Source organism: Nelumbo nucifera, chromosome 3 (genome assembly GCF_055504915.1).
Source record: "Nelumbo nucifera cultivar China Antique chromosome 3, China Antique-T2T, whole genome shotgun sequence".
In the NCBI taxonomy this organism is placed as follows: Eukaryota; Viridiplantae; Streptophyta; class Magnoliopsida; order Proteales; family Nelumbonaceae; genus Nelumbo; species Nelumbo nucifera.
In genome coordinates this window covers 39,186,555-39,201,768 of record NC_142651.1, presented here as the reverse complement: position 1 = coordinate 39,201,768, position 15,214 = coordinate 39,186,555, and the positions used below count along the sequence as shown (strand labels likewise).

At 37.4% G+C, this 15,214-nt stretch overlaps 1 protein-coding gene across 5 annotated transcripts; it reads left to right on the top strand.

Moving 5' to 3' along the window:
* Positions 1-4,221: 4,221 nt before the first annotated feature.
* LOC104604048 (protein ABIL2) lies at positions 4,222-11,027 on the top strand. Of its 5 annotated transcripts, XM_088900010.1 has the most exons (13): positions 4,222-4,393; positions 4,504-4,583; positions 6,341-6,521; positions 6,614-6,790; positions 6,905-7,164; positions 8,026-8,108; positions 8,239-8,389; positions 9,270-9,369; positions 9,478-9,570; positions 9,670-9,712; positions 9,828-9,892; positions 10,069-10,196; positions 10,293-10,710. In XM_088900010.1, exons 5-13 carry the CDS (start codon positions 7,054-7,056, stop codon positions 10,461-10,463), a joined length of 945 nt encoding a protein of 314 aa, XP_088756136.1. In that variant the 5' UTR covers positions 4,222-4,393; positions 4,504-4,583; positions 6,341-6,521; positions 6,614-6,790; positions 6,905-7,053; the 3' UTR covers positions 10,464-10,710. The 5 variants fall into 5 exon arrangements, 4 of the variants coding, with proteins under 4 accessions (XP_088756136.1, XP_010266575.1, XP_010266572.1 ...); XR_736322.3 differs by lacking the exons at positions 4,222-4,393; positions 4,504-4,583 and adding an exon at positions 10,781-11,027 and having other exon boundaries at positions 6,129-6,521; positions 10,293-10,585; XM_010268273.3 differs by lacking the exons at positions 4,222-4,393; positions 4,504-4,583 and having other exon boundaries at positions 6,129-6,521; positions 9,831-9,892.
* Positions 11,028-15,214: the final 4,187 nt, after the last annotated feature.

The following is a 15,214-nucleotide window of genomic DNA, read 5'->3' as shown; positions in this document are numbered from 1 at the left end:
GATTGCAGTACAAATGAAGTATATTAAGACATGAAGCCAAATAAAGTAAAACCCAACACATAATTGAAGGACAATTTGTATTTTTTCTATTTGCACTAATACAAATAAAATTGCACTGCAATCAAACACAGCCTTAAGTTCATTGGATTAACAATAACAACTTCAAACTCTACAAGGAAGTGCAACTAGCCAACCAGGCAAATTACATGGCGATGGAGGCTCAACGTTTCTGAACGATGGGATTTCGGTCCATCAAATTACACGGGTTTCCAGCCAACATTATGTACGTAATCTATTGAGGACACTCGACCCTGACCTAAGCCAAGGTCAGCCCAAGCTTAAGCCAGCTCAGCTTGGGCTGGGCTTAGGATCAAGTTAGGTCAGGCCAAGCTTGGGCCTTACTGCCTAATGCAGAGTAAAATTGATGTAAAGTATGCATATATTTTATTCACAAATGTACATGCACTGCTACGCATATTTTGTACATATATAAAAGTATGTATAATTAAAAAAATGTTCTTATATGAATATAATGCATATGCGTATGTATTTGTTTGGTATACTTGGGTTGGGCTTGAATTGGGCCTGAACCAGTTAAGACCTTAGCCCAAGCCCAAGCCAAGTTCGGGTCAGGCCCGAATTTTCTAGCCTATATCCAATCTGAAGCTCGAAAACCTAGGCCCAATCTATGAATCTGCAGTTGGGTTGGGTCAGACTCAAGTTACTTACATCCGCCCAAGTTGCAACCCATGAATATCTAGTTTTCTATCCTATTCAATTTTCAATTTTATCCTTCATCACTGTCTCGTGTCTCTCGTCTCTCTCTTAACGATTTCTTTTACACAAATGCATCATTATCATCAAAGCCTTATCCCAATCAAATGGGTCTACATGAACTAAACATCTGTTTAACGCCCTCTCTCTTCAATGACCATAATTCATAAGTGATAACGTACCACTCAATTGGTACCTAAAAAAATTAAAAAGCATGATTGCGTAAAACTCAATACAAAGGTGGGTATATGATTGATATGAAATGGGGGGATTGATAAAGTGGCCAATCGATCGAGTGCGTCCTTTTTGTGTTTGAACCTTGATGGAGGGTTTGAATTTAGGAACCACAAAGTCCACAAGATTCCTCTAGTGACAGTGACAGAGACCGACGGAGAATGGGGTGATGAGAGGAAACTTCCTACTTTGATCGGATTGGAACGAGGCCTTTCTCTCTGTCTGCACTCTCTAAAGATAGACTGGTAAATGGCGACCTCACCATTCACCAAGACCATAGAGCGTCCTGAATCTATTTGCTCAGGATCTGCTGCTATCGTTTGACTGTGTATCATCCACCTCCATTCGCCAACATATTTGCTCAAAATTTGCTTTGATTGGCCAAAAGTCAAAACTCATCGGGTACTATGCCTTTTCGGTATCATAGATTATTTGCACTCTCAATTTAAGTTCCAACTTCAAACAACGCAGAACGTTCATGTATTGCTTTATTAATATTGCATTTAATGATTCTGAAGTCGAAACAATAGGCTGTCAGTACTCGGTAGATGATGGAGGCCTCCGCCTTGAGCCCATCTCTCAGAAGTCAGAAATGAGAAATCTCAACAGGTGAGATAGATGATGTAGCGCAATTACTAGGCAGAAGATGGGGTTTCCTGTCTTGGCCCCTAATTTGCCACCTGTCCCAAGTTTTTCCCCCTTCTCCGCTCCGCAAGCTTGCATTTTTCCCCCTTCTCAGGTAGAGATAGGCTTTCTAAACTTTTTGTCTTCTCTTAAAAATCTCACAGTTTTTACGAGTCTTCTCCAGTAGTAGCAGTAGTTATCGCGGGTCCCATCTTCCCCTCTCCCTAAAACTTAGAAGTCTAAAGTCTAAACCAAAAGCCAAAGGCACCGATTAGATGAGATCATTAATGGGCCCATTTTGAAATTAGAAGGCCGGCCGAGCTAAACGATGGAGAATGAAGAATGCTGTTATGGTCCTTATGGCCTATGGGTTTGTTCTGTTCTTGCGTGTAACGTTCCGAGACTTGCGGTTCCAGAGTCCCGTCAGCACTCTGCACCAGTCACGCCGTTTGATTGATTAATTAACAAATTAAATAATCCGTTAATGAAAATTGAATGGCGCGACCCGGATTTCTTTTAATTATTTAACCATTATCAACTTGACATCACAGCACAGCAAGACCAAGACGATTACCGGAAGGAGTCAGAAGATCATCATCACTGCAAAACTAGCAGCGTTTGTCTTCATTCACATCAACACCGTCCTGATAATGCTATATTAATAATCCACCAACTATATTATCAGTTGGGCCCATCCAACACCAAATTCTCTAAGCTCAAGTTGATCAGACGGTTGTTGTTTGAACTTTTAACTTTGATGGTTACAACTAACAGCCTTTGTTCTGTCCTTTACTTGGAAAGAGTTCTCCCTCTCTCTCTCTCTCTCTCTTTCTACCTTACCAGCTGAACCACCAGTGGCAAAAATCGCAATCTGACCAATCAGCGGTGCTCGACAATATAAACTATACCTCCCTCTAGGCTCTATCGCTATGGATGGACTCGATCAGCACGATAGGTCTCTGAACTGAGTTAACTCCCTGAGCCAGCGAACACATACACGCATACCTATACATCTGGTTAACCATGATCTCCATTCCCAATTAATCCCATATCACATTTTTAGATGCAAACGAAGAACAAAGATCCTCTAGCAACAAAAGAATAAACAAAAGGAGTGAAACAGGAAACTTGGTTGAAGAAAGAGGGACAAAAAAAATGCATTTGTTTGTCGTTTAGTGGTAAACCATCAATCAACACATTTTTTAGGACAAATTTTTTAAAGTATCCTTACTATTTAGTTAATTGATAAACTGTAACTTACTGTTAATTATTGTCTTAAATTATTCCAAGTGTTTTAATAATTGTCATCATAGTTAAATATTAATAAAAAAATAAAATATCAAATTTATCCTTCATTATTTTTCAAATTTTAAAAATAAGACCCAAATGATGACCGACCCATTTTTCGGATGGAAGAGATTCCACATACAGAAACGGAGAGAGAGAGAGAGACATAGAGAAGCTTAAAACTTACATAAGGTTAGAGGGACAAGGCTCTCTTCTTCTTGGAGAGCCACATCGGGTTCGAGGAAAATCTGATTTTGGTTAAGAAATGTGAGATTTTGTTAGGTGAACTCTACTGTAAGTGTTCGTACCTATGACTACGTTTGGAAACAATGCAAATAGAGTGTAAATCTCTGTTCACGGTAAATTTGCACTCTAGCTCAATTTTGCCTGAATTTTGCAATATTATATTTATGCATTGACAAATGACAGAAAATACATTTTCCAATGCATGCTTACATTGATAATAACATCAATAAAAAAAAGTAATTGCATCCAAGTGGACTTTTGATAAAAAAAAGGCATATGCTTTATTGGAATTCGTTTTTGCATCCATTACAGCTAAAAGTCTGTTTGGTGAGAAGATAAATTTGTTAGTGTAAAACTAACCCAACTTTGCAGTTTATATGGACGGTTTTACACTCTACATATTTTCATTCACACTTATTTGCATCGTTTCCAAATGCAGCCTATGGGAAAGTGGAAACTAGGTTGAAAGATTTCATAAAGGGAGGTCTTTAAGGATTCTATAAGTTCTGATTCAAGGGGAAAACCTAAATATTTACAAAGAGCAATGTATTAAAATGAAGTATTCACCATAGAAACTGGAAAGAAAAGCTGCAAAGCGACTCATATTTTCAAGACATCCTATGCGGATGGCGTGAATAAATCGGGATATGGTTTTCCAGCCGATAAGATAAGGGTTTTTAGCAGATAAGGGCAACTTTTTGCTCTGAATATCAATAAAAGATAATATTTCTATAAAATAACAAAAATAGGGTAACTTTTTATAAAAATATCAAGGAAAGGCAATAATACTGTTCATCGTCTTCCTCCACCTACGACCAGTAAAAGAGTGGGTGGGTCAGCCCACATTAATGTAGTTAAAAGGATTTGGTCAGTGGGGTTTTGTGGGCCGCACCGAGCACTAGGCTGGAAGGTGCTCACCAATTCCCAAACTACAATCTCCCATTTGGCTGGCGGGCGGGCGGACGAGCGGTCGATCGGTCAGCAGAACCATCCTCCACCAGCTCCAACGACAACACTGCTTAATAAATACTACTCCCTTCCTCTCCCCTTGTGACCAGTTGAGAGAGGGTTACGCAAGCTAAAGAAATATGAGAGAAAGAAACAGAGGAAGAGCCCCAAAGAGACACTATCAATGGCAACCAAGCAGGAAGAGCAACAAAACAACCAGGCCAGAAGACATCAGGAGGTCCGCCACAAGAGTCTCCTCTAAAGTGATGCTCTCTACCAAGTAAGCAGCTTCTCTTCTTATCTAAATTTATTCTTTCTTCTCTCTCCATACTCATTCTGCTTTTAATTCGAGTTGTTCTTTTTCTTGATAAATCTACCTTTGTTCTGCAGTACATGCTTGAAACCAATGTGTACCCTAGAGAACCAGAGGCCATGAAGGAGCTCCGAGAATTGACAGTGAAACATCCATGGTGGGTCTCAATCCCCTCATCTCATATAATTTTAGGTCCATATTAAACATAGGTTTTCGTGGGACTGCAGAGTCAGGCAGCCATGAAGCTTAGACTTCTCGCCAAGAACAACCAGGACTTGTTTTGTCTTAGTCTAGTGTATTCAGTTGTTCTTTTGCAAGTAGGAGTCACGGTGGCTGTTATTTTGCAAATCTGCGAGGATAACTTGGTTTACCGAACTATGCTAAGCCATGAAGTGGCAATACCACCATTAGTGGCTTTGTCTCAGTCTGGCACGATTCACTTTGTCTCAATCCAGTGTATTCAGATAAATATAGAGGCAGAGGAAGAGGAAGACGATGAACAGTACCATTGCCCTTCCTTGATATTTTTTATAAAAAGTTATCCTAATTTTGTTATTTTATAATAATATTATCTTTTATTGATATTAAGGGCAAAAAGTTGCCCTAGAAACCCATAAGATAATAGAGCAAGGTAACATCAGAAACCTCAAACTTTAATTTAATTTCTTCAATTTTTTTTTTGTCTAAATGAAATCCAACCCATATGCAATTCGAAATAACACGACGGGAAAAATCAAGAATCACTAGCAAAATTGATATATAATCTTCCAAATTTCACTCTGGAAATAGAGAATCACTTTTTATTGATTCTCGAATCTGGAAAGTAGCCTAGCATAATTGCTATTGACAGGAATTAGAATTATGAGAAGAAGGTAAGGAACTATAGTTTTAGCATTTCAAAAAAGACATAAAAGGAAGAGAGAAAAGAAATAGAAAAATAGGTACTATGGCCCAAGAGATGGAGATATTGGAGGTGAAAGAAGACGGCAATGAAGGAAGAAAGTGAACAACACAAACTTCATGGCCATTGCGGGTGAACGTGAAGGAATTGAACCAAACAGAACAAATCGGTTTCAACAACAACAAATTCGACGGTGTCGCCCAAAAGAGGAGAAAGAACGAAGTTATGAGAGCGATCACAGCAAGGATCATCGCAGGACTTGGAGCTGACATTAACGATGTGATTGCTGTTCTGCCGCAAGAGGTTGGCTAGATCATCCTTCCATTTCTTTTCCAACGATGATTAGGCGATGTTATAAGATGTCGCGGTTGTTAAAAGAGTTGTTTCTCCATTCTCCATTCTCTAACACAATAGTTAAAGCTAAATAGTAGAGATAATTTAAAAAAATTGTCAATATTTACATATGGTTCTTCTTTTAGTATATTTAAATATTAAAAGGTTCGCCTTCAAAAAAAAAATATATATATATATATATAATATATATTAAAAGCTTCAAACTTCAAACTTGGACAACGAGAAATCTAAAACGTTTGGTAGATTTTGTGCCTTACTGGGTCATGGGACCCACCGGATGTTGATTACGGTGGTTGGATTCGGCTATTGCTACTGCTCAGACGAGATTTCTTAAAGCCAAAAACCGTACGAATATCTTGAGACCACGAAATCCAGCCGCACATCGGAAATATATTAAAATCACGGGGAGATATTCCCGATTTAAGGATAGATGCCCTGTTCTAAGGTATTCGTATGGTTTTTTGCTCTCAGGAGATCCGGGCTCACTACTGTTTCGCTTTTTTTATTTCTTTGAAATGTTATTCCTCTGAGACTGGTGCGGCTTCGGATTCATTCCAGTCCACCGACGTGCCCATAACCTTCATACTGTTTCTGTGTCTCTTCTTTACCTGTCTTCAACTCTCAACCCAGATAAAACACCTGACTTATCATCCTCCCAGCTCCCAATTCCAAACCAGAGGAGACAAAGTCAGACAGGCAGACAGAAGGAGAACGCTTTCTTTCTTTCCTTTTTTTGTTTCCTTCTTTTCTTCTGAAAAATCCTTTGGGTCTTTCACCTTTGAGGCGTGGTTTTTGATTCCCAAGTGAACGTTTGCATTGTGGCTGAAGAAGGGAGAGCAGGTTAGTCCCTCATATTCTCTCTGCCTCTTACGTGTGTATCCTCTTTGTTTTGCTGCCTCTTCTCACCCCCTTTTCTTTTTGGAGCTTTGTAGAATGTATTGGGAGAATCAATAAAAGTAAATCGGCTTTATTGGAATGGTTCCAGAAAAAGAGATCACTTTGCGTTCATCTTCTTCTCCTCCTCTTGTTGGGCTTCCTTTCATTTTTAGCGGTGTTGAGTCTATTTGCCTCCCAGAAAAGAGGAGCTCCCTGCAATATGGTTGTAACTTGTAAGTGCAGCCAGAATGATGTAATTCGTCTTATTTTTCCTTTGTCATTTTGGATTAACGGATCGATGTTTTCAGTGAGAATTGGGTTTCACGTACTTTCTGTTCTGTTTGCAGAGGGGAACTCGAATTTTCAATATAATTATGGGTTTTTGCACTTATTGCCATTGTTTCTGAGCTTCAAGAACAGAGTTGTTTCGAATGTGAAGTAGATTTTGATTCTTGCTGTAGTGCAGAAGTAGGAGACCAAGTTCCCGTTCTCCACCATGGAAACCATGCCTTCCTTTTCTCCACTCTCTGTCCCTCAACCTCAAGAGGCCTCCACTTATGATGAACTGTCCATGCAGCAGAGCTTGCTTTTCTCAGACAGTCTCAAGGTACTTTTTTGTATTCTCTTTCTTAGTTTATTTATTTATTTATTTTTGGTAAAACCGAATTGGGTATCTGTTATTTGTCAGAAACCAGGGGAATTTTACCTTGATCCGTCGAATGTGCATCAGATTGATGAAACTCAAAATTCAAAATAGGAGGTTATAGTATGGAAACAAAATTTGAAGATTAAAGTATGACATAAATGGCCAATTTTTTTAGTGTTCTCTACCTCTCTCAAAATGATAGCAATTAAGAAGAATTTTGTTGTGTATGGCTAAAATAAAAATGATATTGGACATTGATCAAAAGATTAATTTGCGTCCATCTCTAGCTACATCAGCGTTACCTTCACTATGATTGTGAGGGTTGCTATATATCCCATTTCTTACAACCCCCAATTTCGCCAAGTCATCAGCTAAACCAATGATCTCTCATGAAATCTATTTCATCTTGGTAGTGCACGACTCTGAAGTCAATTTCTTCTCCTTTAGCAGGCATGATATTGGTAGCCTCGAGGACCTCTGCAAATTGCCTTTCCAATCACTGAGCGCTTTATGATGAGTGCCGCCTCTTTGATATTAGATACACCCTCCTAAGCCAAATCTGATTTGCTCTTCTAACTTTTGTTTCAGCACATAGATCCCCACCGCCAGATGTGGGATAGGAAAGCATGGGTGTAAAATTTGATCTTCTAACTTTTGTTTCAGCACATAGATCCCCACCGCCAGATGTGGGATAGGAAAGCATGGGTGTAAAATTTGTTGTGCTTATAATTGTAGTATCCAGAAGCATTGATGATTATTGAAAGAAGGCAATCCATTATGGTTCTGGAATTTCCATCTATTTATTGCATTTGGATTTTCCAGGATTTGAAGAATCTCAGAGCACAGTTGTACTCTGCAGCAGAGTATTTCGAGTTATCTTATACAAATGATGACCAAAAACAGATGTAAGTTTTCTCTAGTTCCTCCTAGTAAGTGGTTTAATATGTTAGGAGAGGATTTTATTTTCTATATTCTTTATTTCCTTGTTCCGTTTTTTATTTTTCTGATTCAAGTTTTGATATTTTAAATATTTAGAGTGGTGGAAACCTTGAAAGATTATGCTATTAAAGCTCTCGTCAATACTGTAGACCATTTGGGTTCTATGACATATAAAGTTAATGGTCTCTTGGATGAGAAGGTTGAGGAAGTTTCGGGAACAGAACTTCGGGTATCTTGTATAGAACAGGTACTCTTTAAAACAGCATCCTTTTTAATCTCTCAATCTGATTTTCACAGGAAAAGAGAAACAAAACTACTCTTGATTTTGGACCTTCAGTATTCACATGCAAGTCTTGGAGTTCTGCATGAAGTTGGATCTGCTATGGAATCTTCTTCTTCTTCTTAGGCTGTGCCATAGATCTAAAATGGGATTAACTTTCTTGAAAAGATGATTTATTTGAATTAGCTTGTTCATAATAGGTTTGAGTCTGAGAGAGGCCACTTCGCTAAAAACAAGTAGGTTATGTCTATATCCAGTCTACCCCTCCCAAGTCTCTGTATAGCCAGGATCAGCATTGGTAACAACCAGTTGTTGATTAAAAAATACAATCTTGTAGCCTGAGCATAATTCAAAAGATACTATCATTGGTGGTTAGTCTTGGTTAGCGGTATAGCCTTTGATGAGGAAATATAACCCAACCCCCCAAATAAAGGCATTGTTATTTCTCATTGTTCACCAAAAATAAGAGGAAATGATTTTCAGCCATGAGAGTATCTACAAACCCTAAACTATCTTCCATATTTGGTTGAATGTGAAAGATTATCCGAGTGCATGGATCAGGAATGGAGGATTGACAGTCTGTCCTGTCATTCTATGCCATTCACTGTTCATTAACTTGGTGGAGTAGGCCTCCAATAATGGTGGTGAATCTATGGTATATGGTTTAGTTGGACTAGTGGATAATCAGCCCAACACAAACATCTATATTGTTAATGTAAGATTGCACACTAAAAAGCCTGTTATGCTTACAAATGATAAGTTACCTGGTCTGCCTTGCTTCATTTTCCACGGAAGACAAATCTACAACAATTGTGTTGAAAAAGATTCTTTTTAACTTGTATTTTAGCGACTAAGGTCGTGCCAAGCATATATTGACCATCAGGGGCTGGCACAACAATCATTGGTGATAACAACTCCAAAGTACCATAAGCGGTACATCCTGCCAGGCAAATATTCTGTACTTACTTCTTTTTCTATTTTATTGAACTTAAAAGTTTGTTTTGCAAAGAATTACTGATGAAAATTGATTACTTTTTTCATTTAATTTTGTGTAGTTGGGGAGACCATGCGTGGCTTAGGCCACCCTGTAACAAAATATCAAGGGTACAATCTAGAAAATGAAGATGGTTGGCATAAATTTAAGAATGGTAATTTTATCATCTTTTCTATTTTATTTCTGATGTTGCCACTGCTTATATGTTCATCCAAGATAATCTGTACTCTGTTTTATTTGTGCTTTGCAAAAGCTGTACGAACATCCATTCGAGAAACCTCAAAATCTTGTATTAGGTATGTAAGGATTAATATTATATTTCTGAAAGATCATGAAATCAAAATTTATTCACTTGTATGTTTTCATTTCTTCACCAATATCATGATTTAATCTATTGATTTTTCCATATAGAAGAGGGCGTTCTCCGTCACCTTCTCCACGGCCTTCCTTGCGACCTGGAATGTTTTCCTTTACAGGTAGTTTTATCCTCAGGGAATTGTTTCTTACAACCCTTTTTCTTTGTTTCTCTTCTAGCTCCCCTTAAAATGAACTACTTTCAGTATGGTGTTATACTTGATACATGTTATTTATGATTTTATTAGAGCATTTCTTCTTGGAATGTTGTACTCATGATTGTGCACTGGTAAATCAGAAAAAAGGACAGTCTCCCCATATCGTTCTTCATTTCCACTTTTACGTTCTGAATCTGTCTCAAGTAGGCCTGGTACACCAGTCTCACATAGGCCGACCACTCCGAACCCTTCTAATGCAAGACGGCGGGTAAATAGAGTAGGAAAAAAAAATTGAAGTTCAATGTTTTCAGTTCTTTTGGTTATTAAAGCCTGATCTTGGAGTTTTTTCTTTCTTTTGTTATAGTACCCTTCAGAGCCTCAGAAATCTGCTTCATTGCGTCTCCATTCTGAAAAGGAAAATCCAAAAGACGCAGAACAGTATCCCAGCAAAAGTAAACGTCTACTTAAAGCATTGCTCAGCAGGCGCAAATCAAAGAAAGATGATACATTGTATACTTACCTGAATGAGTACTAAGAAGCAGATTCACAAACAAGAGAGGGAGGGGAACAGAGAAATGCTCAATGATATGCTTTCCTATTTTCCTCGTCATTTTCTTTTCACTCCAATTTGTGGTTGTACCTATCTCTGTTTTACAGGTGGATAATGTTTTCATTTACCTCGATGCTTGTTTTTCTATCCCAATGAATGTATTTTCCAGTTGCAACTTGCAAGTATATATTAAATTGCTCATACTACGTAAATCCTACAATTTTCATTCATCTAACAATGGTGTATTTACGACCCATATTTTGGTTCATTTTCATCTGATGAAAAATTTATTCGCTTTGTAGGCCTTTCCTAGTTGAAGAAGAGATGCATGGGTTCAGTGATTAGTGGAATTGGTGAATTGTTCTATGCGTTTGGTTGCAGTGCAATTTTATTTTCATGCATTATAAATGCACGGGAATGCAAATTCTGGTTTAACTTTGTTTTGGGTGTTACTTTATTCTGCTTCATATCTTAATTTACTTTATTTGTACTGCAATCAAACAAAATAAGCTAAAATTTAAAAGAAAAATAGGTCAGAATTTACACTCAAATCATTTGCACTGCCATAGTTTTGTATCAGTACAAATTTGTTTGCTTTGCAACCAAACACAGCTGAATGAGATAAAATGAGCATGCCAAGGTGGTAAGACTGCTTGGTTCCTACTTCCTACTTCGTAGGATTGGTGGGTCTTATAAAAAGGGGGTTTTAACCGTTCAGTCCAGCTCTAGGGTGGAGTTAGGATTTCTAGGATGCGGTTTACAAGGCCCCAGGCAGGGTTACTAGTAGACTAGGAGTGGGCTGCAATTCAGATTTTTGAGGGGGATTGCAGTCCAAAAATTCCGAAAAAATAACATCAAGAACAAATTCCTACGAGTTTCAAGAGGCTTAGACCAAGTTTGGGAGTATTTATTTTAAAAATAAGTGCTTATTAGAACAAGTATTTATGACCGTTTGGTGAAAAAGCAAATATTTTAAACAGGGGTAGTATAAGTATTTTTAAAATGACATGGTGGGCCAAGGTAAGAGGAAAATAAGCATTTAAAAATAAATCCAAATTTTGGGCTTTTCAAATAAGTTCTTATTGGTATGATCCCGGCTCAAAATAAGTTGTTATTCAAATAAACACTTATTTTTAAGCACTCCCAAACTTAGCTTAGAAAATGGGCTAAAAGAATGTAAAACGATTAATTGAAGTGATAGTTTAAGGTAGAAGTTATAGAGAGTTCAGACAAAGTATTCATTAGACTTTCTACGCTTCTCGAATGAATCCAGATTTGCTGACTACAATACATTCTTGGCCATGCTCATTTAACCGCATATTGGAAATATTGGTGATGTAAAGTACAAATTCTTACTCTAATTGCGGAATGGCCATGGTAAGCCCTTGTAAAGTTTTATCATGTTTACAAGGCTATTATGTCTGCGGAACTCACAGCCATGAAGCTTGGGCCAGCTCAGTTTATCAGTGCATTACTCTATTATATCTCAGCTGCACATAAGGAATCTCTCTTACTTGCGTGTTGTTGTTTATGGAGAGATTTCCCAATGGATACTGCTGTGACTATGAGATTGGTGTGAGGAATGCTCTATGAGAAATAAATCCCGATTCATCATGGTGTTGTACCAGATTTATGCATTGGAAAATGCCCATTGGAGACCACAAGGCACCACATGGAGAAAATGCCCACACAACCAAAATTGAGTTTCAAGGGTTTTGTTTGCTGTTGTTGGAGGCAAAAGGGTTTTGGAAGAGGGTGGGGCGGCAGGTTTTAGAACTGAAGAATAAAAAAACTTTTACAGCCAGTTGCAGCTAAAAGTTTAGCTGAAATTAGCAATTAGCACCAGATGACATGTCAAAATGTGAGACACCTTTGTTGTGCATGCTCTCTTCAAAACGTCGATGGCTTGCTCTTTCAGCATTGGGTGGGGGGTGGGGGGTGGGGGGGGGGGATTGTCTAAAATTCATCATGGCTTTTCAGCATTTCTCTTAGGGGGTGTTTTTTTTTTGAATTTTGAGAGATAAGAAAGTTGGTCAATAGGAAATCCCATCTTCTTTTTTCAGATTTATGTGGAGACTAGGGAAAGTTTATTTTCTTGGGTAAGTGATACCCATTCCCTACGTGGGTATATAACTTTCCCATCTTGGGGAAAGTTACCAACACTTGAAAGGGACAAAAATGTCCCTTGTAATAATGGACTTTTATGGACAAAATAGTCATTACATTTTTTATAGGGAAATAAAGGAACATGGGTAAATGCACTTACCTGATTAAATCTTTCTTGGAAAACAATTAACTAGGTAAGTGCATTTACCTGGGCAGGGGTGGAGCAGGGGGGACCCAGGGGAGCCATAGCCCCCCCTATGGCCCAAAAATCCCCACTATTTCATGTAAATTTCCCCCTCCCCCATTCCCCACTCCAATGGGTTGGGCCCCCTTATGACCATCCATATTTGTTCCTCCCCCCTCCCCCCAATCCATCTTAGGTTTAGGTCCCCCTCATGAAAATTTCTTAGCTCCGCCCCTGTACCCGGGTAAGTAACTTACTGAAATGCGAACGGAACCTTAAATTCACTATAACTTTTAACGTCCACGGAACCCTATGTCAGTTTTTAGGACCAAAGTGTACATTTCTCTTAAATTCTCTTAGAGCACCGTTAGTGTACATTGGACATAAGTTGCCCATGTCACCATAATTGCAATTTTTATGACCAAACTGCCATAAATGTCAAGTCAGCCTTATTAAATATATTTTTTATGACTAAAATGCCCTTAAGTGCCCAACTGTCTTATATATAAGATTTCTACTTGTTGAGAGACGTTATGCTCTCATTGTGCTGCTTGAAAGTATTCCAAGGAAATTGAAAATTGGTTTTTGGGTCAAATAATAACAAGGGTATTTCTGAAATATTCAAAAATAGGTCAAATATAAAAAAGAGTAATATGGTAATCTACTAAAACCCGTTAGTCTATTTAACGTCAAGTTACTGAACATGGGTTCCCTGGACGTTTTGAAAACTCATGGTGTGTTCAAGAGAAATACTGAAAATTCATGGTGATTTTAGACAATTTCCCCCTTTTTTTGGAAAAATCATCCCTGGATTAAAGCCTATGTTGAGGGTGACCACTATGCTTACCATGGTTTTTAAAACTGACCCGATGATCGAATCAGTCAGAGGTCCAGTTACTAGGTTGAATGATCCGATTGTTCGAATCGAATGCTTGGCCTATTTTGACAAAAAAAAAAAAAACAGTCAAAACCGTTCGAACAGTTAACTGCCCGATTCAGCAGTTCGCTGACCATAATCAACGGTTTTGAAGAGAAATCCGGTTTTTCTAGTCCAACCGTCCGATCCGATCCGATTTTGAAAACCATGATGCTTACTATCCCCCTCAAATTGAAGTAATAAAATCCTTATTAACAAAATAAAAATTCCTCACACCAACCTCACAGCATATCATGGCCACACATTGGGAATATACTGTACTTATATTTATTATTTATGAGGAGATATTCTCAGTACACTGTGGAATGTGGAGCTAATCTTTCATCTTTGGCCGATTTTTTAGCAATAAAGACTGAACATGTACGATTCGGAAAACCTTTGGCTGTTTGGAAAACCTTTACCTAATTGGCTAATTCAGGTCCTTATTTGTATTTTAAATTAAAAAAATATTAATTTTACAATTATTCTTTTATCCACCCTCATGATAGCATGTCTGCTTGGACCTTGGAGGCTCTTACAAATTGTTTTCTCAAAGCAACCAAAACTAAAGTTGAGACAAAATCTATGGTCCATCCATGGTTTTCGAACCATCGTTGATTCAAATGGTCGGGTAGTTCAGCCTGGGAACCGTTTAATAGGGGTGTTAACGGTATTTGAAAATCCGATTTCGAATTCGATATTCAACATAATTGAATTGAATTCGGATAATTCAAATATTTAATCGGTTGAATTTAGATATCTTATTTTTATCGAATAATTAATCAGATTCAAATTCAGATATAACCTGATTCGATCCGATAAATATCTGAATTCGACCGATTATTTAATTCTTATATATAATATAAAATATTTTATATAATTTATATATAATATTTAAGTTATATAAATAATTTATATATTTATATACTTTATATCAATAAAATATTTATTTTATATATTTATTAATTATCTAAAATAATTAATTAATCAAATTTGAACATCAAATTTTCTAATCGGATTCGAATTTGGATATTGTCTGATCCAATTCGAATTCGATCAGTTTACACCCCTACAATCCAAGCAACCAGTTCCGTTTTACCCTAAACCTGATCCCTAGTAAAAAACCATTGAATCGATTAACAATCCATTGACTCGGATAATCAAACCATCAACCCGTTCAACGATTTTTATCATTTTTAATTTTAATTTTTATTGTCAGAATGAACCATGCATTCAAACCAAACAATCGAACCGTCAACCCAAAAACCGATGGTCAGAATAATTCCATTTCTGAATCGTTTAAAACCAAGAAGATAATGGTAAAAAATGTCATAGTTGAACAAATTTTGAAAATATATTTTTCAAAACATAATCCAATGAAAATTAAACAAACTTTCAACGTGCAGCGAATATTAATTAATGTGCTAAAACTCTAAAGTTCAACATATAATGAGTAGACATCATTATCGTTATCATCAGCGTTGTCATCGTCACCATCATTATTATTGTTATTTTGACACCTAGCGGCAA

Coding starts and splice junctions, on each gene's coding strand:
- LOC104604048 (XM_088900010.1), top strand. CDS start 7,054: ATGGAAACCATGCCTTCCTTTTCTCCACTCTCTGTCCCTCAACCTCAA. Junction 9,370..9,477: donor TAAGCGGTACATCCTGCCAG/GCAAATATTCTG, acceptor AATTTTGTGTAG/TTGGGGAGACCATGCGTGGC. Junction 9,571..9,669: donor TTGGCATAAATTTAAGAATG/GTAATTTTATCA, acceptor GCTTTGCAAAAG/CTGTACGAACATCCATTCGA.